This window comes from Pristis pectinata, chromosome 33 (genome assembly GCF_009764475.1).
Source record: "Pristis pectinata isolate sPriPec2 chromosome 33, sPriPec2.1.pri, whole genome shotgun sequence".
NCBI classification, from domain to species: Eukaryota; Metazoa; Chordata; class Chondrichthyes; order Rhinopristiformes; family Pristidae; genus Pristis; species Pristis pectinata.
In genome coordinates this window covers 16579002-16603210 of record NC_067437.1, presented here as the reverse complement: position 1 = coordinate 16603210, position 24209 = coordinate 16579002, and the positions used below count along the sequence as shown (strand labels likewise).

The 24209-nt window shown below is 49.4% G+C and overlaps 1 protein-coding gene across 4 annotated transcripts in view; it reads right to left on the bottom strand.

Annotated features, from left to right (window-relative positions):
• Nucleotides 1-24209, bottom strand: part of fam234b (family with sequence similarity 234 member B) — a 44611-nt gene that overhangs the window by 1873 nt on the left and 18529 nt on the right. For 2 of the 4 annotated variants that reach the window (XM_052043301.1, XM_052043304.1), the window contains 7 exons: nucleotides 23081-23222; nucleotides 15803-15952; nucleotides 14809-14890; nucleotides 11541-11690; nucleotides 10145-10262; nucleotides 3771-3916; nucleotides 2151-3071 (listed from right to left, as the gene is read on the bottom strand). In XM_052043301.1, the coding sequence (XP_051899261.1) occupies nucleotides 2910-3071; nucleotides 3771-3916; nucleotides 10145-10262; nucleotides 11541-11690; nucleotides 14809-14890; nucleotides 15803-15952; nucleotides 23081-23222 (950 nt within the window). In that variant the 3' untranslated portion in view covers nucleotides 2151-2909. Of the gene's footprint in view, nucleotides 1-1759; nucleotides 1990-2150; nucleotides 3072-3770; nucleotides 3917-10144; nucleotides 10263-11540; nucleotides 11691-14808; nucleotides 14891-15802; nucleotides 15953-23080; nucleotides 23223-24209 lie in introns of those variants that run through there. The other 2 variants (XM_052043302.1, XM_052043303.1) reach the window with 2 other exon arrangements.

Sequence of the window (24209 nt, the reverse complement as noted above, 5' to 3'; positions counted from 1 at the left end):
TCGGCACTGCGGACACTGCACCCAGGCAGAGCCTCACACTCAGCAACAGACAGAGGAGTCAGTGCATGCAGTCGAGAGACAGCCCTCCCCACAGTCCCAGGAGCCATGGTTTATAATTCCCACTGCTGTGACCAGCTGTTGAATGCAGTCCTCAGGAGGCTAAAGAAATTTGGTTTGTCCCCTTTGACTCTCACCAACTTTTACTGATGCACCATAGAAAGCATCCTATCTGGATGTATCATGGCTTGGTAAGGCAACTGCTCTGCCCAGGACTGAAAGAAACTGCAGAGAGTTGTGGACACAGCCCAGCGCATCACGGACACCAGCCTCCCCTCCTTGGACTCTGTCTTTACCTCTCGCTGTCTTGGTGAAGCAGCCAGCATAATCAAAGACCCCACCCACCCAGGACATTCTCTCTTCTCTCCTCTTCCATCAGGTAGAAGATACAGGAGCCTGAAGGCACGTACCGCCAGACTTAAGGACAGTTTCTACCCCACTGTGATAAGACTATTGAACAGTTCCTTTATACAATGAGATGGACTATGACCTCATGATCTACCTTGTTGTGACCTTGCACCTTATTGCACTGCACTTTCTCTGTAGCTGTGACACTTTACTCTGTACTGTTATTGTTTTTACCTGTACTACATCAATGCACTCCGTACTGACTCAATGTAACTGCACTGTGTAATGAATTGACCTGTACGATCGGTTTGTAAGACAAGCTTTTTACTGTACCTCCGTACAAGTGACAATAGTAAACCAATACATGTCCCAAATCGGAAGATAGGACACTGGATCCTAAGGAGGGAGGAATGAAGTTAAACCCCTGGCCTTTAGTTGACGGGGCCAGATCTGTGGCTGGCACCAGGGGAGGTGAGGGGGTGGAGATTGGGACAGGGGGACAGTGTGGATGGATCTGGAAATGAATCCCTGCTAACGCTTGAGAAGCCCTTGGAGAACTGTAACCTGTGGTGCTGGAGACCTGGCACTGGAAGGCAGGATTAGCCGGATGGTTCTCCTTCAACCAGCCTCCTTTTCTGTCCTTAGTTCCCACACAGCACAGAGTTGCTACACTGGGAGGGAGCGACGTACTATCTGCAGCTCCACCTGGTACTGAGAGTGTGGAGTGTGCACTGGAAGGAGGCGTCACTGCTTCTGGATCAGAATCAAACACTGGCCAGTTCCCCCTCGTTCTCTGGATAATGTTTACCTAGTAACACACTCCACTAAAAACACATCAACTATTCTCTGAACATTGAATTTTCGACACCCTCCTGTGCTTCTACTGGTCCACCCAGGGTCTCTCTTCCTTTTCCATTACCCCCACCCCATTCCATCTGTCCATCATCCATGCACCTATCCACCAGGGTTTCTTCTTCCTATCCCTTCCCCTACCTGCTGAATTTTATTTTGCTTACCTCTGTCTCTAAACTCTTCCCTCCCACTTCCCCACCTGGCTCCACCTGCCCATCATTCCCCAGTTCACCCAGTACCACCTGCCCATCTCACCCCCTCCCTCTCCCCTCTACACTCTCAGTCCTGATGCAGGGTCCCAACCATCCCTCCGCCTCCACAGCAGCTGCCCAACCCACTGAGTTCCTCCATCAGTTTGCTTGTTGCTCCAGTCCCAGTGTCGTGTGTCTCAGCTATTCATTCATTGCACTGGCTGTTTCTGTTCACACCCGTGGTGTGAGTAGATGTGAAGCATTGGGTGGTGAGGAGGATACTCTATGAATGGAAGTTGCTGTTCCCTTACCGTTCACTGCTGAACTTCAGTGCAGAACTGGAGCTGGGAGAAGAATTTCCTGATGGACTCAGTGCTGGTGGTCACCTCCTCCAGCGTCACAAACTTACTTTGCAAAATCGCCTCTTTCAAGCCCACGTTGGTCACCGACAGGGGTCCCATCCGGCTTTTGTGGGTCGCCTGGGTGGAATCAATTGTCACAGCAACATGGAATGCATCCTTCCTTTGCTCCCATATTCCAGCTGTATGAAGATATTCCATAAAATTTCACAGTTACATGGATTACGAATGGCAGGAATCGATCTCTATGGCAATGCTGCTTCAATTTAAAGCACGAAGTTATGCATCGATGTAGCCCTCTCACAATGCAGCCAAGCTTTCTACAGCCAGTGAAGCAATCCAGTGCTGCAGTGGGAAATGCACCAGCCAATTTGCATGCAGGGAGGGGAGGTCCCAACAACAGCAACATGACAACACCCAAATTATCTGTATCTGTCATGCTGTTTAAGGGACCAGTATTGGTCAGGACACACAGAGAATTTCTCTGTGTGTCCTGAAAGAAGTGCCATGGGATTTTTTTTTTTTAAAAACACCCACTCGAGAACACAGGAGGCACAGTGGCGCAGCTGGTACAGCCCCTGCCACACAGTTCAGCGACCCGGGTTCAATCCTGACCTCCGGTGCTCTCTGTGTGGAGTTTGCACGTTCTCCCTGTGACTGTGGGTTTCCCCCGGGTGCTCTGGTTTCTTCCCACACCCCAAAGACACTCAGGTTGGTAGGTTAATTGGCCACTGTAAATTGCCCCCAGTGTGTAGGGGAGTGGTGGAATCTGGGCGGAGTTGATGGGAATGTGGGGAGAATAACCTGGGGTTAGTGCTTGATGGTCAGCGAGCACTTGGTGGGCCGAAGAGCCTGTTCCCGTGCTGTATTACTATGTGACCCCTACAGCTACAAGAGTCTATGACAAACTGAGCTTCAGCTCCATATCTCACCTGAAGTCAGTCCTGCGCTGGAGCATCAGATGAAATGGAGACTTGAACTGTGCACTGAAGGGACTGCCAAACACAGTAACACATAGCACGCATAATCCTTCAGAATCATGCCCGTAACCTTTTATTGATGCCTGGACTCCAGACTGTGCTCAAGGTTCAGGGTTTGGCTTTCACTCCTGATCCGGCTGGGGCACCTCAACACACCTGGGGTAGTGAAGTAGGAACTCTGGCCCCAAATCCCACCCAATGACCCCAGCTGGGAAGGGGTGGCATGGACGGATCAGTTGTCGAGCGGATCGAGTGTGTCTGCGATGACTTCCACTGCTGAATGGCTGTGGACACAATCAGTGTATAATTCATGCACAGAGAACAGATGGGTGAACACTGGCTACAGTGACCCTTTGCTACAGCCAGGAAACAGTGGCAGCTCATTTCACTGCACAGAGCCAGGGAATGATCCAACACAGAAGACCACCCAGCCCACTGTGCTTATCCAATCAATAACCGACCTCTCACCACGGACTTGCAATTTTGTCCCCTTTACCCAAGTTCCTGTTGAAGTTACTAGTGAATCTGCTTTCACATAGCACAAGCCAGATCACAGCACTTGCAGCAAACTAAATTCTCAAATCCCCTGCCATCCATTTCCCAATTACATTGTACCTGCTTTCTGGTTATTGATCTAGCTTTTCCCCCCAACAAAATCACTCACAATTTTAAACACTTCCATCAAACCTCCCCTTAATTTTCTCTGCTTTAGGGGAAATAATCCTAGTTTTTTCTGATCTGCCTGCATAGAACACAGAACAGTTCAGCACAGGAACAGGCCCTTTGGCCCATAATATCTGTGCCGGACATGATGCCAAATTAAACTAATCCCATCTGCCTGCACACGATTCATATCCCTCCATTCCTTGCATATTCATGTGTCTGTCTAAAAGCCTCTTAAACACCACTACTGTATCTGCTTCCACCACCACCCCTGGCAGCCCATTCCAGGCACCCGCCACTCTGTGTAAAAAAAAACTTACCTCATAAATCTTTACCGGGGGTGGGGGAATCTCATTGAAACCTACAGAATTTTGAAAGGCCTGGATAGAGTGGATGTGGAGAGGATGTTTCCAGTAGTGGGAGTGTCTTGGACCAGAGGGCACAGCATCAGAATAGAAGTACGTCCCTTTAGAACAGAGATGAGGAGAAATTTCTTCAGTCAGAGGGCAGTGAATCTGTGGAATTCATTGCCACAGACGGCTGTGGAGGCCAAGTCATTGGGTATATTTAAAGCAGAGGTTGACAGGTTCTTGATTAGTAAGGACATCAAAGGTTACAGAGAGAAGGCAGGAGAATGGGGTTGAGAGGGAAAAATAAATCAGCCATGGTGGAATGGCGGAGCAGAGTCGATGAGCCAAATGGCCTAATACTGCTCCTTTGTCTTATGGTCTTTAAACTTCCCCCTCTCACCTTAAAGCTACGCCCTCTAGTATTTGACATTTCTACCCTGGGAAAAAGATTCTGATGGTCTACCCTATCTACGCCTTTCATAATTAGATAAACTTCTATCACAGAATTGAAGGAGAACGTGAGAATGACTCTGGCCAGACCAGCAGGTGTGATGCTGAAGGGAACGGTTTGGGTCTCTATTCAGGGAAGAAGTGGAGAGCCTGAGGGTCCTCCTGTGTGGGATAGAGGTGCAGGGGTTTGGACATCCATTAGCTGACTACCCTATCTATGCCTCTAATAATTTTATAAACTTCTATCAGGTCACCCCTCAACCTCTGACGCTCCAGAGAAAACAACCCAAGTTCGTCCAACCTCTCCTTATAGCTAATACCCTCTAATCCAAGCAGCATCCTGGTGAACCTCTTCTGCACCATCTCCAAAACCTCCACATCCTTCCTGTAACTGCATGCATAACTGAACAGCCTTAGCCCTGTTTGATCAAAGCTCCCCTGCACACTGAGAAATTGCTCAGTACTCATTCACTCCAGTTACAACCATAGCTTCAAGGGATTCAATGGCTATAGAGACAGTGCAGTAAAGAGGCACTAAGGTAAAAGATCAGTTGCAGTTTCGCTGAAGAACAGACCAGGATGACTTACTCCTGCTTCTATTTCTTATGCTGTTATGCAGGTTGCAGCTTTACAGAGAAAGTTTAATGCAGTAAAATGATCCAGGGGCTTTACAGGATTGCTATCAAAGAACAAGTTACCACCCTCTGAGAGATGCCCCCCAGCTCCAGAGATGCCAGTTCAATCCTGACCTCGGGTACCATCTGTGTGGAGTTCCATGTTTCCCAGTCACTGCATCAGTTTCCTCTGGGTGCTCCGGTTTCCTCCACATCCCAAAGTTGTCCAGGCAGTTCACTGGCTGCTGTAAAGTACCCCTGGTGCAGGTTAATGGGTAAAAGAATCAAAGGGGACCTGATGGACACGCGTGAGAGAGAACAAGTTACAGGGGTACAGGAGGAACACGGCACATTGAATTGCTGCCCCAGGAGGTGGAATGGACCCAAAGGGCTGAATAGCCTCCTTCTGTGCTGTCACAGCTCAGGTGGGTGGGTTTTAAAGAAGGTCTTCAAGAAATAGAGGTGGAGAAGTTTCAAGTTGGAGGGAGCAGCCACGTGACTACGTGCCCAGCACTGAGAGGTGAGTGAGGATAATAAGGGGTGTGTGAGAGACCTACAAGGAACAGGAGGATTACGTGGGAAGTGTGAGAGACTAGACATCGGGCAGGCAGAGGTCAAGGGGTGATGGGGAAATAGAAACCAGTGTTTTAAATATGAGCAGGACCGGATTCCGGACCAGATCCATTACAGATCAGCAAGTCCCGGAACAGAGTGTTGGGAGAGGCTGCCACAATGGGGTTGGTGGCAGTCTATACAGGCCGTGCTAGGAGAAACATTGGAGTGGATTGCTGCCTGTACAGAGATGCATCAATGCCCTTAAGAGCTGTACACAGCTCAGTGAAGTTCAGTGGAGCCTCAGCGCTCCTCAGGGATTCTTTAGAATTTACAAGAACAAGGAGTGATTTTATTGAAATATACAAGATCCTGAGGGGGTGCAACAGGGCAGATGTTGAGATGTTTCCACTGGTGGGGAGCCTCGAACACGAGGACACAGTTACATGAGGCAGTCATTTAAATCTGGGGGGTGTAGGAATTTCTTCTAACACAGGATGTGAATCTCTGGAATTCTCTGCCTTGAAAGGTTGTGGAGGCTGGATCATTGGAGGGGTTAAAACAGGAGGTAGGTAAACCCTTACAGGTCAGTGATGGAGGGTTATGAGGAACTGGCACAGAAGAGATGAGATCTGCCATAATCATACTGAATGGTGGGGCAGGATGGATGGGCCAAGTGGCCTACTCCCCTGCTCCTATTTCCACGTGTTGTTGTGAATCAGAGAGTCATACCTGGCAAGCGGTATTTCTTGGGGGGTGGGGGGGGTGCGATTTACACCCCCTATTTAGCTCTCTCTCAACATTAATATTTTATTATTATATATAACACACATCTTCCACACTGGGCCCCACACTTCGGGACTGAGTGCAATGTGGAGCAGGCAGAATTATCTGCTCCATACCCAAGTGTACAGGGCTGGGATCGGGCCCAGGATCGAGACCAGGACTGAGATCAGGACCAGGACTGGGATCCGGACCAGGATCAGGGCTGTCCATAAAAACCATAAGACAATAGGAGCAGAATTAGGCCATTCAGCCGATCGAGTCTGCTCCGCCATTCGATCATGGCTGATTTATTTTTCCCTCTCAACCCCATTCTCCTGCCTTCTCCCTGTAACCTTTGATGACCTTACTAATCAAGAACCTATCCATCTCTGCTTTAAATATACCCATGACTTGGATTCCACAGCCATTTGGGGCACTCCAAATGTGGTCTTACCAACACTTTTAAAGCCTCAGCAGTACATCCTTGCTTTTATATTCTAGTCCTCTCGAAATGAATGCTAACATTGCATTTGCCTTCCTTACTACTGACTCAACCTGCAAGTTAACCTTTATGGCATCCTGCACAAGGACTCCCAAGTCCCTTTGCGCCTCCAATTTCTGAATTCGCTCCGTTTAGAAAATAGTCAACGCCTTTATTCCTTCTACCAAAGTGCATGACCGTACACTTCCCTACGCTGTATTCCATCTGCCACTTCTTTGCCCATTCTCCCAATCTGTCCAAGTCCTTCTTCAGACTCCCTGCTTTCTCACACTACCTGCCCCTCCACCTATCTCTGCATCATCCGCAAACTTGGCCACAAAGCCCTTAATTCTATCATCCAGATCATTAACATATAATGTAAAAAGTAGCGGACCCGACACCGACCCCTGCAGAAAAGGCCCCCTTTTATTCCCACACTTTGCCTTCTGCCAGTCAGCCAATCTTCTATCCATGCTAGTACCTTTCCTGTAGCACCATGGGCTCCTATCTTGCTCAGCAGCCTCATGTGCGGCACCTTTCAAAGGCCTTCTGAAAATCCAAGTAAACAACATCCACTGACTCTCCTTTGTCTATCCTGCCTGTTACTTCCTCAAAGAATTCCAACAGATTTGTCAGGCAAGGTCTCCCCTTAAGGGCACCATGCTGACTTCAGCCTGTTTTATCATGTGCTTCCAAGTACTTCGAAACCTCATCCTTAATAATGGACTAACATCTTACCAACCACTGAAGTCAGGCTAACTGGCCTGTAATTTCCTGTCTTTTGCCTCCCTCCCTTCTTAGAGAGGGGAGTGACATTCGCGATTTTCCAGTCCTCTGGAACCATTCCTGAATCTAGTGATTCTTGAAAGATCACCACTAATGCCTACACAATCTCTTCAGCTACCGCTTTCAGAAGCCTAGGGTGTAGTCCATCCAGTCCAGGTGACTTATCCACCTTCAGACATTTCAGCTTCCCAAACAACTTCTCCTTAGTAATAGCAACTCCACTCACTTCTGTCTCCCTGGCTCTCTTGAATTTCTGGCATGTTGCTGGTGTCTTCCACAGTGAAGTTACACAAAATACTAATTCAGTTCTCCAGCAGTCCGATTTTCACTCTTGCCTCTCTTTTACTCTTTAATTATCTGAAAACAATTTTTGTATCCTCTTTTATATTATTGGCTAATTTACCTTCATATTTTATCTTTTCTCCCCTTATTGCTTTTTTAGTTGCTTTCTGTTGGTTTTTTATAGCTCCCCACCAATCTTTGCAATATTGTAGGCCTTCTCTTTTGCTTTTAATGCCTTGTCAGCCATGGTTGCCTCATACTCCTTTTAGGATGCTTCTTCTTCTTTGGGATGAACTGATCCTGCATCTTCCGAATTACTCCCAGAAACTCCTGCCATTGCTGATCTACCGTCATCCCTGCTAGAGGCCCCTTCCAATCAACTTTGGCCAGCTCCTCTCTCATGCCTCTGTAGTTACCTGTCACCGGCACTGGGACTAGGATCAGGCCTTTAACACACAGCTCAGTAATTGTTCCGAGATTCCCAGGTACAGAAGACACGGGTATCGGCTTCCATTCCGATGAGGTCAGAAGCTTCTTTTCCCCCAAATAAAGGCCATCAATTAAGTCCTTTTACCAGTGCCGGCTACTCACTACAGAACCAGAGATTAGGAGAACAAGAAATGAGTGAATGACTGAAGTCCACATGAGACACAATGCCTGCTGTGTGAGGAGACCTCGCGGGAGCGTCAGTGGAATGTACTCGGCCCAGCTGAGTCCTGAGAACAGTGATACTGATATCCTGGGCGCTGCAGCATTTATTCAAGGCTCTTTGGGATCATGGACAAAATTCACAGACGTCTTTATCTCTGCACTTTACTATTCCAACAGCTTCCTGGCTGGGCTCCCAGTCTCCCAATCTCCATAAATCTGAGCTCATTGGAAACTCTGCTGCCCTGTCTCTCCTACCCTTTTGCTCACATCCCTCCACCGGCCCAACGCTCCCTATTCCTGCATTGTCCAATGCCCGAGAACAAATTAACCGGGGACGCACCCCAGACTGCGTGCAGATCACTGGGGACGCACCCCAGACTGCGTGCAGGTCACTGGAGTTTATAGCAAAGTGTGCATAGTTATTAGACCATATGGCAGGCTGCATACAGCAGACTACGCACAGGTCATGGGCACGTACAGCAGACTGCGCACAGACCGCATACAGATCACTGGGACACACAGCGGGCTGGAATTCTGCTCAATTTGTAATTCTTTTGAATTTTCGCCCGCTGTTTCCCCTCCTGCCCCAAGGAAACAAAGGCAGGCTCACTGATTGCCAAAGGGCTGGGCTGGAATAAGTGAACATCTCAGGGGCTTAGTCCCACAATGAATTATCTGTTGAATCAGACTTGAGTGTGGCAGGAAAATATAACCCTAATGTAGATAAATGTTTCTTTTTTAAAGCATTTGATTCCAAAGCAGGTTTCGTTGGTGCGTTAATGTTCTGATGATGGCCGGAAGAAACAGAATGTCCAGCCGAGAGGACGAGGCTGTGATCAGGCTGGACGATTCTGAGCCGCACTGACTCCTTGATAGAATGCCTTGCCTTGCCTGCCGTGCCCACGTGCTGTACCTGACCAGCCCAGGGCCTGGGACAGACCAAGGTTTCCCTCAGGCTGGTCAGCTGGAACCAGAGGGACAGGGTTCAAGGTTCGGAGGAATGAGGCTGGCTGTGCCAGAGTAGGGGGGCCAAGATGATGGGGCTCCAGTGAGTTGGTTTGTGGGTTACACACCACTTCACAGTGATGAGGCTGAACTGAGCGGGACAGTGGCACAGCCGCTGCCTCACAGCTCCGGTGACACAGGTTTAATCCTAACCTCCTGTGCTCTCTGTGTCAGTGTGGAGTTTGCACCTGCTCCCTGTGACTGCATGGGTTACCCCTGGGTGCTCCAGTTTCCTCCCACATCCCAAAGACGTGGGTGGGTTAATTGGCTGCTGTGAGTTACCCCTAGTGTGTGGGTGAGCAGTAGAATGTGGGGGGGGGGGGGGGGGGGGGGGTATCATGGGAATATGGGGAGAATAAAATAGGTTAGGGAAGGATTAATTTAAAATGGTAACAATCAGAGTTATACGACATGGAAACAGGCCCTTCTGCCCCTCATTTGTGCTGTCCAAGTCATCTACCTGAGCTCGTCCCATTTGCCTTAATTTGGCCCATATCCCTCTGAACCTTTCCTATCCACTTCAAGGGTGCTTGATGGTCAGCAAGGTCTCGTTGGGCTGAAGGGCCTGTTTCCTTGCTGTATCTCTCTGTGAATCGTGGGGTTCGTGGCAATGGGGCTAATTGCGGGGTTCGTGGTGATGATGACAGCTTTGCATTCACAGGCTGAGGTGCTGATGTGCCCCACAGTGAGCTCCTGATCCTCAGGATGACCTGGTGGTTTCACGACCCACAGGAGTTTGTCTTTGTGCTGGTACTCACTGGCTGATGCAGTCACTGGGCCCAAGCTGGTGGCCAGCTTCAGAAGCACGTGAGGGTACGACGGGTGCAGGAGGAAGAGGTGGTACCCGTTGTCCCGGTCAGAGTCGGTCCTCAGAGTCTGTGAGTGGACAGAACAACGAGCAGTCATCAGCAGCACAGCCCCGGATTCCCCGTCACACCGGAGACTACAGCCACACGCAGGCGGTCACACAGTGCAGCCACGGAGGGCCAGTGCACATCACTGCAGACACATCTCACATGGATGAGTTGTGGATCAGGCACCGGCTGGTACCTCAGTGAGCTGGCAGTCGCCATTTGAGCATGGACCACAGACTCTGTCTGACTGAACCGAGCCCACCTTGTCCTTACCCAAGGGAAGGCCACTGCACAGATGAGAAACGTACCTACAAGGCTCATGATGAGGAAGCCTCATTCGCCAGTGGAAAAGAACCACTCTTGCTCTCCACAACCTCTTCCAGGGAAACTGCTCCGCCCACATCCACCTCCCCACTGCAGAACTACCCCCCTTGGTAGAGCTGCCCCACCCACGCTCCCCACCACAGAGCTGACGCACTCCCCACCATGAAGCAACTCCCACCCCCCACCATAGAGCTGCCCACGTCCCCACCATGGAGCTGCTCTCCACTGCAGATCCACTCCCACTCCCCACGGCAGAGCCACTCACACTCCCTACGGTGGAGTTGCCCCCATCCACACTCCCCAACGTGGAGCTGCTCTACCCACAGTCCCTACCGCGGAGCTGCCCTCCATGGCAGAGCCAATCCCACTCCCCATAGCGAAGCCACCTCGCCCATGTTCCCCAGCACAGAGCAGCCTTCCACTACACAGCTACTCCCACTCCCCACAGTGGAGCCACTCCCATTCCCTACGGTGGAGTCGCCTCGCCCACGCTCCCCATCACGGAGCTGCTCCACCTACAGTCCCCACCATGGAGATGCCCTCCATGGTGGAGCCACTCCCTCTCCCCACGGTGGAGCCCCCCTCCTCCCCACCCCCTCCGCCCATGCTTCCCACCACGGAGGCCCAGCAGTTAAATTAAAGTTACAACGAGGCCTGAAGTAACATCCCCGGAACATGGTAACTCTGGAATTTACTTTCAGTGAGTCATCTTGAATCACAAAACCACCAGGTTGTTGGAAACCCCCTTCTGGTTCAGTAATGGCCTTCGGGAGAAGGAATCTGCTCTCCTTACCCGGTGTGGCCTCTACACAACTCCAGGCCCACCACTACCATCCACCATTAACTATCCTCTGAAATGGCGCAGCAAGTCCCTCAGCCCTGGAGTAATTAGAGGTGGGCTCCGATGCTGAGAACAGCAAGGAAAGCTCACTGACGGATGGAATCTCCCGCTCCCGAATCGCTTCTCTCCACTCACCAAAGGTTCCGCTCCACATTCTCCGGCCCAGAACAGAAACGCTGACCTCCCGTCGGACAGTGGTATCGAGGCTGCCTCCGAGCCCTGGCTCCGACACCCCAGCTCAGCTTGCCACAGTTCCTTACCCGAGCTCCCATCGATAATTAAACTCTATTAGAAATAAACTTTGTGAGATAAAGGTCAGAAGCTGGAGGTTCAATCGCAGGCATTAAAATAAAATGATTGTGGACTTCAGGAAGGGGAAGTCGGGAGAACAAACACTAGCCCTCATTGAAGCGTCAGTGGTGGAGAGGGTGAGCAGCTTCAAGTTCCTGAGCATCAACACCTCAGAGGATCTATCCTGGGTCCAACACGTTGATGCAATCACAAAGAAGGCATGCCAGCAACTCTACTTCGTTAGGAGTTTGAGATTTGGTATGTCACCAAAGACGGTTGCAAATTTCTATAGATGTACAGAGGAGAGCATTCCAACAGGAGAGCACAGCCTAGTATGGAGGCTCCAGTGCACAGGATCGCAGAGGGTTGTAGACTCAGCCAGCTCCATCACAGGCACAACCCTCCCCACCATCAAGTGCATCTTCGAGAGGCGGTGACTCAAGGTGGCAGCATCCATCACTGAGCCTCACCACCCGGGATATGCCCTCTTCTCGTTACTACCATCGGGGAGGAGGTACAGGAGCCCGAACCCAGGATATGCCCTCTTCTCGTTACTACCATCGGGGAGGAGGTACAGGAGCCCGAAGACCCACACTCAATGATTCAGGAAAGCTTCCACCCCTCTGCCATCAGATTTCTGAGCAGTCCATGAACACTACTTTGTTATTTTCTTTGCGGTATTTACTGTTTGTAATTTACAGTAATTTTTATGCCCTTGCACTGTACTGCTGCCGCAAAACAACAAATTTCACATCATACAAGTCAGTATCTGATTCCGAGAGGTAACAGCAAAGTGACTGTAGGACAATTACCGATCTGAGGGATAAGGTTCTTTTTTTTAAACACAGACAGTGACTGGAATACACTCCAGCGGAGGTGGAGGAATCAGATACAATCACTATGTTTAAGAGACATTTCGACAGGCACTTAAATAGACAATGCATGGAAGGATATGGCCCTAATGCAGGCAAATGGAATTCACGTAGATGGGCAAAAAGGTCAACATGGACATGTTGGGCCGAAGGGCCTGTTTCTTTGCTGTACACCTCTATGACAAGTCATCTCTGCAAACTTCCATCCCATTCACACACTGACCGTCCTATGGAGTTTCCCACTGATGGGGGGGGAGGCGACTTTAGATGAGGAAGTTTAAGGAAAGTAACATTAGGGAAAGTGTTTGAGTTGATGAGCACAAATGGTATAAAGGACTGGGTGCAGGGTTGTGAATCTACACGAGGAGCGAAATGGTCCCTTTCTATCCAACAAACGCTCTGCAATGTAGCTGTATTATGTTTAGCAAACTCCAGAAAATCCTGGAAACACAAGAAAAAGCAAGAGAGGCCAAACAGCCACTTCTGTCTGGAGACACAAGATATTGCTGTTGTTGGAATCTGGAGCAACAAACAATCTGCTGGAGGAACTCAGCGGTGGAGCAACATCTGTGGGAGGAAAGGAATTAACAACATTTTGGGTCATAACCCTGCATCAGGGTCCAAAACGTTCACAATTCCCTTCCTCCCACGGATGCTGCTTGACTCGCTGAGTTCCTCCAGCAGACTGTTTGCAGCCCCTTCTGTCTGCTCTGCTACTTAATAAAATCATGGCTGATCTTTATCTCGGTGCCACTTTCCTTCACTCACCCAATATACCCTTAAGTGTCCAAAAATCTACTGATCTCAGTCTTGAATATACTCAGCAACTGAGGCTCCACTGCCCTCTTGGATAGGGAATTCCAAAGATTCACCACCTCTCTCCTTATCTCTGTCCTTAATGAGTCTGAGAGTCCTGGATCTAGACAGCCCATCCAGGGAAACATCACCCCTGCATCTACCCCGTCAAGCTCCGTAAGAATTCTGTGAGAGAAACATGCAACGGGGAAAAATTTGAGTGCGAGTGTGGGACACACTCAGGGGAAGTACAACCTTGTGCAATGGTCTGGGGCAAAAGAGGACATGGCACATGTGGTGTTTGCGTAATAAAAGTTAGATTGCTTGAAGTATGACCACAATGAACAAATATATTGACAGTAAACATTGTCTGTATCAACTGTGTATTCTGTTTTCCCTGAGAAATAAAGAATATAATTTTATTATAAAGACTTTGATTTAGTTCTTTTCTGCAGCACGCCCTGCTTGGAACTACTGTTAGGTCTGTGCCTTGTCAATGCCACAGTCCGTGAGGCAGAAGCAGGATGGGACAGGGGACAGGGGAAGGCACTGCACAATTCTGAACAGTGCTGTTGAGAGGCACTGGAGCGAGCGGAGTCTCACGCTCTCCTCTGGACCCTTGTGCACCTGATTTCTTGTGGATCAGCCAGAACCACAACGCAAGTGGATCCACTGTAAAGCTGCAAGCAGGAAATCTCCAGCAGAATGGCAGATCTCGATGCGTGGCTGAGCCGGTGGAGCAGAGCCCACAGTTGTCAGGGCCCTCAGTTGTGCTTGTGCCATCCTGAAGGTGCCTGGGAATGTAGGAGAGACCTGAGAGTGTTAAGCCCACTCCCCAGAGAATAGTGTGAGGTATAGAAACATAGAAAAACCTACAGCACAATTCAGGCCCTTCGGCCCACAAAGTTGTGCCGAACATGTCCCTACCTTAGAAATTACTAGGCTTACCCATAGCCCTCTATTTTTCTCAGCTCCATGTACCTATCCAAAAGTCTCTTCAAAGACCCTATCGTATCAGCCTCCACCACCGTTGCCGGCAGCCCATTCCACGCACTCACCACTCTCTGAGTAAAAAACTTACCCCTGACATCTCCTCTGTACCTACTCCCCAGCACAAACCTATGTCCTCTTGTGGCAACCATTTCAGCCCTGGAGAAAAGCCTCTGACGATCTACACGATCAATGCCTCTCATCATCTTACAGAGCTCTATCGGGTCCCCCCTCATCCTCCATCGCTCCGAGGAGAAAAGGCCAAATTCCCTCAACCTGCTTTCATAAGGCATGCTCCACAATCCTGGCAGCATCCTTGTAAATCTCCTCTGCACCCTTTCTATGGCTTCCACATCCTTCCTGTAGTGAGGCAACCAGAACTGAGCACAGTACTCCAAGTTGGGTCTGACACAGATATAAGAGAAACCCAAAAGGACAAAGTCTCCAGCTCGTACCTTTCTCGTGCTGTTCCCACTGGTGACCTGAATCAGGAAATCCAGGACTCTGTCCTCATTGAAGAACCCAGGCACAGGAACACTGGAAGGAAAAATGATTCCAATTACACAAAGGGAGTGAGGAGGTTGTCGCCAGACTCAGGGGAAGACCAACTGTGCCACAGAAATGCCAGGCAATCACCATCACCAACAAGAGAGAATCTAATCAGCTATCGTTTTTATTCAATGACATCAGAATCACCGAGTGCTCCACCATTAAAACCCTGCAGGTCACCTTTAGCCACAACCAGACTGGCCAAACAAATACTGTGACTACAGGAGCCTTCGGTGGAGCAGGGTGGGTGGTGGAAGCCAGAGGGTGGGGTGGTGGGTGTGTAGGGGGTGCCTGTGTGTGACAAGGCTGAGAGGAATAAAGTGAAGGGGGAAATGGGAGGGAACAAGGAAACGGGAAAATGGGCAGCAGGATGGAAGGGGAATGACTGCCATGAAAGGGGGCAAGAGGGAGTGGTCGGTCGGCAGGAATAAGGAGAGAAGACCAGGGGTGCTGGTGGATGGGAGAAATAGAGTGAGTACAAGCAGGAGGGTGGGGGGGGGGTGTAAGTGAGTGGAAGGTGGGGGGCAGAGAACAGGGGGAGAGTTGGGTGGGAAATGATAACTACAGTCAGGAGTGAGGGTGGCGTGCGTGTGTGTGTGGGGAGAGGCATTGAGAAGATGGGGGGAGCGAAGGCATGGTAATGTGTGGGTGGCTTACACAAAGGTTGGACGGACAGAGAAAACGTGTGCGAGGGAGGGAGTGCAGGAGTTGGTCCAAATGGGATGGTCGGCTGAAGGGAGAAGGCGGGTGGTGGGAATGCCGGGGGAGGGGGACAGAAACTGGATGGGACTGGATTAGGCGAGAGGGTGGGCAGGGATTGCCGATGTGAGGGCAAGAGGTTGCGCGGCTGGCTGAGGACCCAGTCTCCACTCACCCACGGACCCCTGACCGGTTACTCACCCCTCGATGCTGCTGCCGACTGCCTGCCACACTTGCCGAAGGAGCTTCCCCCTCAGGAGCTGTAGCTTGTTCTTGGTGGTGATCAGTAGGTCACTGAAGTTCCCTCCAGTTCCACTCAGCACCTGCAGGTCCCGCGCAGAACTATTGCCACTGAGAGGAAAACACTGTCGTCACGTCACAAGCAACCGGTAGAATCCACCCACCCTCCTCCCACACACACATCCCAGGTACAAATCACTCCTCTCTCTCTGTCAAACACACACAGAGTAATACAGCATAGAAACAGGTCCTTCATCCCACCACATCCACACTGACCATCAAATACCTTTCTATACTAATCCCATTTACCGGCACTTTGTCTATAGCCTGCTGTGCCCCAGCAATTCAAGAGCTCATCCTGATGCTTCTTAAATGTTGTGAGAGTCTCTGCCTCCACCACCCCCTTGGGCAGTCCATTCCAGATCGCAACCATCCCCTGGGTGAAATGACTCTTCCTCGTATGTCTTCGAGACCTTTTGCCCCTTACCTTAAACCTATGTTCTTAGATACTTCTGGCATGGGATATAGTATCCTGCCATCTACCCTATCCAAGCTCCTCATAATTCTGTATAACTATCAGGTCCCCCCTCAGCCTCTCCTGCTCCAAGGAAAACCCACTCTCTCCATTCTCTCTTCAGAAATTAAACGATCCATCCCAGGCAACATTCTGGTAAATCTCCTGTGGATCCTCTCCAGTGCATCATGTCCTAGAGTGTGGTGACCAGAACTGCACACAATATTCCACTGCAATAACCTCCAAAGAGACACACCATGTATAATTCATGTGTGTGTCTCTCTCCCACAAACACATACACCAAGCATAATAGCCAAGACTGTGGACCCCCTATCCTGTTTGTAGAAGTCCCGATCCACTTGGACCCCTCCCTCTAGCCTCCCACCTTCTTCAGATCTACTCATCACTAACTGCTGAAGCAACATTGACCCTCTCAATTTCCCCACTGCCCCCTCTCACTCTCCCCACTGCCCCCTTCCCTGGACCTGCAGCACTCTACTCACTATGGACCAACCCTGACATCATAATCCAACCTGCCGGTGCGGTTGTGCTTTGGTGACCTGCCCTCCACCTCACGGAGGCAGAAGGTCAGCTTTCAGGTTCCTCCTCAAACCTCCCACTGGACTGTGAGCCCATCACTGAACAGCAGACAGTCATTGACCTCAGACCTTCCTTCTGCAACCCCCAGGCCCGCTGTCCCCAGCATGGAGAGCTGCATCTACCTCCTTCCCAAGATCCACAGACAATGGCAGACTCATCGTTTCAGTCTGTTCTCCTCCCATGGAACTTATTGCTTCCAATTTGACTCTCCCCTCATCCAATCCCTTCCCACTCCTGTGATCCCTCTGATGCCTTCCGCCACTTTGACAGTTTCTAGTTTTCCTGGTCCCAACTGTCTCATCTTCTCCATGGATGTCCAACCCCTCCACCTCCATCCCACACCAGGAGGGTCTGAGGGCCCTGCACTTTTTCCTTGAAGAGGCCCAGCCAGTTCCCTCCACCAACACACTGAACTCGTTCTCTCACTGAACTTCTTCAATTCCAGTCACTTTCTCCAGATCAAAGGTACGTCTACAGGAACTCACTTGGGTCCAGCCTATGCCCGGCTCTTGATGGGATACATGGAACAAGCTCCTGTGTCAGTCCTACTTAGACCCCCACCCTCACCATTTCTCCCCAGTACCTTAAGGGTGCTGCTTCCTGCATTCCTACAGAACTCAAACACGTCATTATATTTGCTGCCGACTTCTATCCTGCTCTCGCTTTCACGTGGCCTGTATCTAACACTTCCCTGCTTTATTTCAGGGGAGAGGCTGGTGACCAATTTCAATAACAAGCCCATAGACTCCCACTGCTATCCAGGTTACACCACCCTCCCACCCTCCACTGCATTGTCCCTGTTCCTCCAGCTCCATCTATTCTTATCACACTTTCCGCACCAGTGGTCATAGTTGTACAGCACGGAAACAGGCCCTTCGGCCCAGCTTGTCCATGCCGATCAAGGTGTCTACTGAGCTAGTTCCATTTGCCTGCGCTTGGTCCATACCCCTATAAACCTCTCCTAGCCATGTGCTTGTTGAGATGTCTTCCTTTTACCTTAACCGTGGTTTTCTCTCAGCCACAGTTGACAGGGTTCTCAACTTCATACATTCCATTTCCCACACCTGCTCCCACCCCATCTCCTCCCACTCCGAGCAAGGATAGAGCTCCCCTTGCCCTTGTCTCCACATTGAACAGATAACTGGCACATGGATTAACAAACTTTCGCCACCCTCTCTCAGCCGGTACCTTCATTTGCGTTCAGTCTCTCTTGGCCTCCACTAATACCGACATTCCCTTAGTTCCTTGTACTCTCTCCCTTCTCTGCGACTTTAAACATGTTTAATTTTTCTTTAATTCTCTCAGTTCTGATGAAAGGTCACCTATCTTAAATGTTCATTCTGTCTCCACAGATGTTGCTTCACCTGCTGAGCATTTGCAGCACTTTCCTTTATTTCAGAATTCCAACATCGGGAGTTTATTTGCTTTTCCTGATCATACACTGCATCACCTACAACCGGAGACCAAGAGAATAAAACTCCCTCTAAATCAACTGCGGACAGAACCGAAGTTCAACTGGCTCCAAGGAAACCAGGACTGGCTGCTGAGATACGAGTCGGGCTGTGGGATCTGCATTCCAAGTGGAGGGGAGGTGGGGAAGATCAGGCTACGGGAGCAGATTGTTGTTGTCAAGTTTATTGTCATGGGTACACGTACCCAGGGCATAAATGCCATGAAAATTAGCTTTTTGCAGCAGCAGCACAGATGTGGGATGGGTAAACGCAGTTACAAGTGGTGCGACACTGGATTCATTCTTACTGATGAGGTGTTTGGGGAAATTTATCAATTAAACATCTCTTTTTGCGGTAAATTGTACCGATTCCTTTGAGGAGCTTTGAACTTGCTAACAGTGACCAGCGGTGGGCAGTGTTGTCCTGGACAGCTGGCTGTGTTTCATTACCAGGGAAGTGCACCTTGCTCAGAGCTCACACTCAGACCCCTCGGGGAGTTGCCTGGGCCAGTGGGTATAGGCCAGGCAATCAGTGAAATTACACCAGGGTTCACTACACAGTGAGAATGCTGGCTGGGGGAGAGTCAGTGAGATTATCCCAAAGTTCAGCAGCTGTTGGCTCACCCCAAGAATTAGTTAGATTATCCCAGGGTTGAACTACACTAACCCCAGTGCTGAGTTAGATTACCCTGGGGTTGAGTGATCATAAAGTTACCCCAAGGATTAGTTGCGCTAACCCCAGGGCTGGGTCAGATTAATCCCAGGGCTGACTTGTCCAGTTCTGGTAAATTGCAGTGTGGATTCACATCCCTCCCTGGGCTCAGTGAGATGGTTTCTCAATGAAACTTTCCCCCTCCTGCCTGATTAAATGTCCAAAACTACAGAATCTCCCACATCCCAGGTGGAGCTGAAGTTGTGCAAAGCAGCAGAACTCCTTCACCCCACCCTCCCGTGTCTGTGCATTCAATGTTCCACGTAAAGCAACAAAACTGCAGGTGCTGAAAAACTAAAATAACAGAAAATGTCGTAACCACTTCGGATGGCAGGCAGTGCACGTGGTGAGAGAAAGAGTTAACCTTTCAGGCTGTTGACCTTTTACTACCTAATGATAGGTCACTGACCTGAAACGGTCACAGTTAAATGAAACTCTTCCTTCTCTGCCCAACTACCTTGTGACCTAAAGGCAGGGAATAGGAAAGAAACAGAGTGCTCCAGCGAGTGGTGACGGGCTGAGCCCCCACTGTTAACCTGCAGGCAGGCACATAGTCTGCCAGCTGCCCTGTCTCTCACAGTTCTGCATTACATCTGTTCACTGACAGGCAGTGCCATGGAAAATTACAGCTCCTTGTGTCCTTGGTTCTATTTTTGTTGCTTGTTTTTCTTCTCTTTCACTATCTCTATTGTTAGGATGAACAAACCAGGCCTCTTTCCCCTGAAGATCGGGAGCTGGAGAAAGGCCCAAGAGAGACCTTTAAAGTTAAAAGTTAGAATGGACAGAGATTACTTTCACTCAAACATTACTGCAAAACTACAGGCCATTGGTGGAAACTGAATCCATGAAATCAAATAGAGAGTTCAGAAGAAATATCTTTGCCCAACAACTGATGAAAATATGGAGCACCTGACCTCAGGGAGCAGTTACATTGAAGCATGGGAATTAGGAGGAGGTGCCTCGACCCAGTGATCCTGCACCACCCTTTGATTTGATCATCGAGATTCAGTATCCTGTTTTGCCTCTCTCCTCTCATCTTTTGATCTCTTTAGGCATTAGTACTATAACTCACTCCTTCTTGAATGTATTAAATGTCCTAATTATGTGTTTAAGATTAAGATGGGGGAGGAGGGATTTACGACAAGTCTGTTCCCTGACATTCTCAGTGAAAGTCCAGTGGGTGCAACAAGGGAAGGAGAGTGGTATCAAGGGACGGGAGCTAGCTGTGTGCTGACAGGAAAAGGACAGGACAAGGCTCATGGATCATGAACACGGCATGATCCAGTCAGGCCCAATGGCCTGTGCGTGCTGCATATTCCACGCAAGGTGCACCTCCCACAGTCGCACACACCTAGACAGGTGAGGAAGGAAGGCAGACAGGAAAACAGTCACCTGCCCTGGATGTTCAATGCCAGTGACAGGGATCAGGCCTGTTGCAATCCCGCCATGTTCCACGACCACTGGTTGTGCTGCAGTCTGGTGAACAGGACCACGGCTGAGGTCCCCCAGCCTGTAACTTGGGCTCTGCAGTGCCCATTTAGTGTGTTCCCGATTGACTGAGGGGTGGCACAGCGGCACAGCGGGTAGAGCCACTGCCTCACAGCTCCAGTGACCCAGGTTCAATCCTGACCTTTGGTGCCATCTGTCTGGAGTTTGCACATTCTCCCTGTGACTGTGTGGTGCCCTGCTTTCTTTCCCACATCCCAAAGATGTGCAGATTGGTGGGTTAATGGCCTCTGTGAATTGCCCCTGGTGTGTGGGTGAGTGGGAGAAACGTGGGGAGAATAAAATGGGATCAGTATAACATTAGTGCAGAATAAAATGGGATCAGTATAACATTAGTGCAAATGGGACGATGATCGGAACAGACTCAGTGGGCAGAAGGGCCTGTTTATGACCAGGGATCTATGACACCTGGAATCCAGGCCCCTGTAATACTGTCCTGGAAATAGTGTTTCAAATGGACAAAGAAGCACATCTGCCTGTTACCCCCTGTGGGAGCAGCCTGAGCTAGCTTCTTCTCTGATAGAGCTCCTTCTTGTGGAGTCACCGTCACTGAGCTTCACTGAACGTACCTTGTCAGGGCTTAGTAAGTGCAACGAGGGAAGGAGAGTGGAGTCAAGAGACAGGAACTGACTGTGTGTGAGAGTAGTCAAAGGCTGTCTGCCCCTTGTAGTGCACCAGTGGTATCTTCACTGGTGTGGGCAGTGTGTACACGAGACAGCGCATGGAGACCACAATTTGAACATGCAGTGAGCACACAGAAGTATGGGGATGGATATTATGTCCTCACAGGAGCGCCCTGCAGGTTACGCATCAGACCGCAGCCTCTGTACACAGGAGAGCCCTGCACTTGTACATCTGAGACAACAGGATCTGTACACAGGCAAGTCCCACAGTCTGTACGTAGGAAAGCCCCAGAGTCTGTATACACCAGTACACAGGATAGTCCCGCAGTTAATACACCCAAGACCACAGAGTCTGTAAATGCGAGAGCCCCACGGTCCGCACAATGTACATTCCCTCCACCCAGCAGCTAATCCGCATGCCATGAAGAAAAGATTCTGAGGTCATCACTGTATTCGTTCGGTCACCTACACCAACCCATATTCTCAGCTGCCAAAGTCATCTTTTAGTACATGTTTTCCACTGTTTGTTGTTAGTTCATTGCGATCACTTGGAAGATATGCCAAAGCAGCTCACTGAATACGTGATTGACTGCAGGCACAGGTCACGTTACTGCTATTTTGAGCAGTAGAATAATGAGCTTATTTTGGCATTATTCTCACTACGTGACTTAACGCAGTCTCCTGGAAGGGGAGCAACAACACGTGTAAATCCTCAGAGACAGCCACATAAGCTATTAACATACCCTTCTTTAACCTACTAACAAAACTGATTATTCATTCAAGAAAGACTAGTTTGCACTAACTGCTATGAAACCTTCCCCTTTTTGGCAAGATGCCATGACCCATCTGCCCTCTGCTCTCAGATGTACATAAACATTTCCACAACACTATTTCAAAGAGCGGGAGAGGTCTTTTAATTGTACAGGTCAATACCAGTTTACACTGATCCCCACATACACCCCAAGGTCAATAGTACAGTCCCTACATTAACACCATAACCACAAAATATCTGGACATCACCACACTGCTGTTCGATGGAACTTGCTGAGTATAAACACCTACCCTTTCACCTCGGGTACACTTCACTTCAAAGAGTACTACTTATGAATATTGCTTACAGAAATGCAAAGTTAGGTCGCTGTGCTTAAATGTTATAAGGGCAGAATCTGTTTAAGTTGCCATTATCAAATTTCAGTCAAATAAGTGAATCAGTAACAGATGCAAGGTAGAATTGTGGCCATATTCCTCAGCAACTACTGGAAAAAGGCCAGTGTCTGACAATGATTCAAACAAGGATCACACTCGATGTTCACCCACTTACGCTAATCCCTTTTTCTCGTTCTCTCCAGATTCTCATCAATCTCCCCCAGATTCTACCCCTCACTTACACACTAGGGGCAATTTACTGTGGCCAGTTAACCCACAAACCTGCATGTCTTTGAGAGTTAGAAGGAATCCGGAGCACCTGGGGAAAACCCATATGGTGACAGGGAGAACGTGCAAACTTCACACAGACAGCACCCGAGGTCAGGAGTGAACCAGATTCCCTGGAGCAGTAAGGCAGCAGTTTTACCAGCTGTGCCACTCACTGATCTTGAGTTAAACAGCTGTTGATTGTCCTTGCGTTCTCCACCTTTTGCCCGGTGTCAGAATTCTCTGGGCTGAGAGACTGACTTAGCCCGACCCAATGACCAGGGAGCGCCAGGATAGTCTCTCTCCACCTTCTAGCACATCCAAGGGCAATGGAAGCAATGTTTCCAGCACCGGCTGGCTGAACACAACTGCATCAAAAGCCCCCGCCCTGCTTTCAGTCCACCTGCCACAAGTAAGTCACCTGTACACCTCCAGCAATCCAGACAGGTTTCCCTCTCTCTTCCATTCCAAGGTGGGGTCCTCCTTCCACAGAGATGGAGGCAAGCTGCCCTTGCCATTCGCCTGCTTGTAAATGTCCCTCACAGACACAGCTTGGATGCTCCCTTTCAAAGAAAGACTCTATTAGTGAGAGCAGAAGGATCTTTTCATTAAACTAACAGCAGGTGACCACCACTGCCCCCCCCCCCCCCCCCAAATGACCAACGGTGGCCTTTGTGTCACTGAGCTTCTTTTTCTACCAGTGTTTATACTGGTTATAAAATTATAAGAGGCATAGATAGGGCAGGCAGTCAGAATCTTTTTCCCAGGGTAGAAATGTCAAATACTAAAGGGTGTAGCTTTAAGGTGAAAGGAGGAAAGTTTGAAGGAGATGTGCAGGGTAAGTTTTTTTTTACACAGAGGGTGGTGGGTGCCTGGAACGTGCTGCCATGTTGGTAGAGGAAGCAGATACAATAGAAGCATTTAAGGGGCTTTTAGATAGGCACATGAATATGCAGGGAGTGGAGGGATATGAATCATGTGCAGGCAGAAGGGACTAGTTTAAGTTGGCATCATGTTCAGCACAGACATCGTGGGCCAAAGGGCCTGTTTCTGTGCTGAACTGTTTGATGTTCTATGTTTACTGGTTATCTAGCCAAGTCCAGGACCATGTGGAAATTTTATGACCAATGAGACCAGAGTTTACAAAAAAACAGCAGACAAACTGAACGGGTGCATTTGCTGTGAGAAATGAGATCCGTTTCTGATTAATTAGTTGCTGGTTTGCTCGGGATTCACACAGTGCACCACTGCATAACCAAGTAACTGCTCGCATTGCTTTTCTTATCACCAACTCTCCCCCCTCTGATTCTTTGATCACCTCCTCCATTTCCTGATTTTTTTTTTAAAAGAAGACTCTGTATGACCTTCACATGGCAAAATGTCACAAAGTACCCCGCAGGAATGTTATCAAAACAAACAATACCATGGCAGAAACGGGGCACATGACCAACAAGATTAGTCAGTAAGGCAGCCAACCAGGCAGTCTTAAAGCAGGGGAGTGTACAGGATGCAGAGGATTAGGGAGTGAATTTCAGAGGCTAGGACCAAAA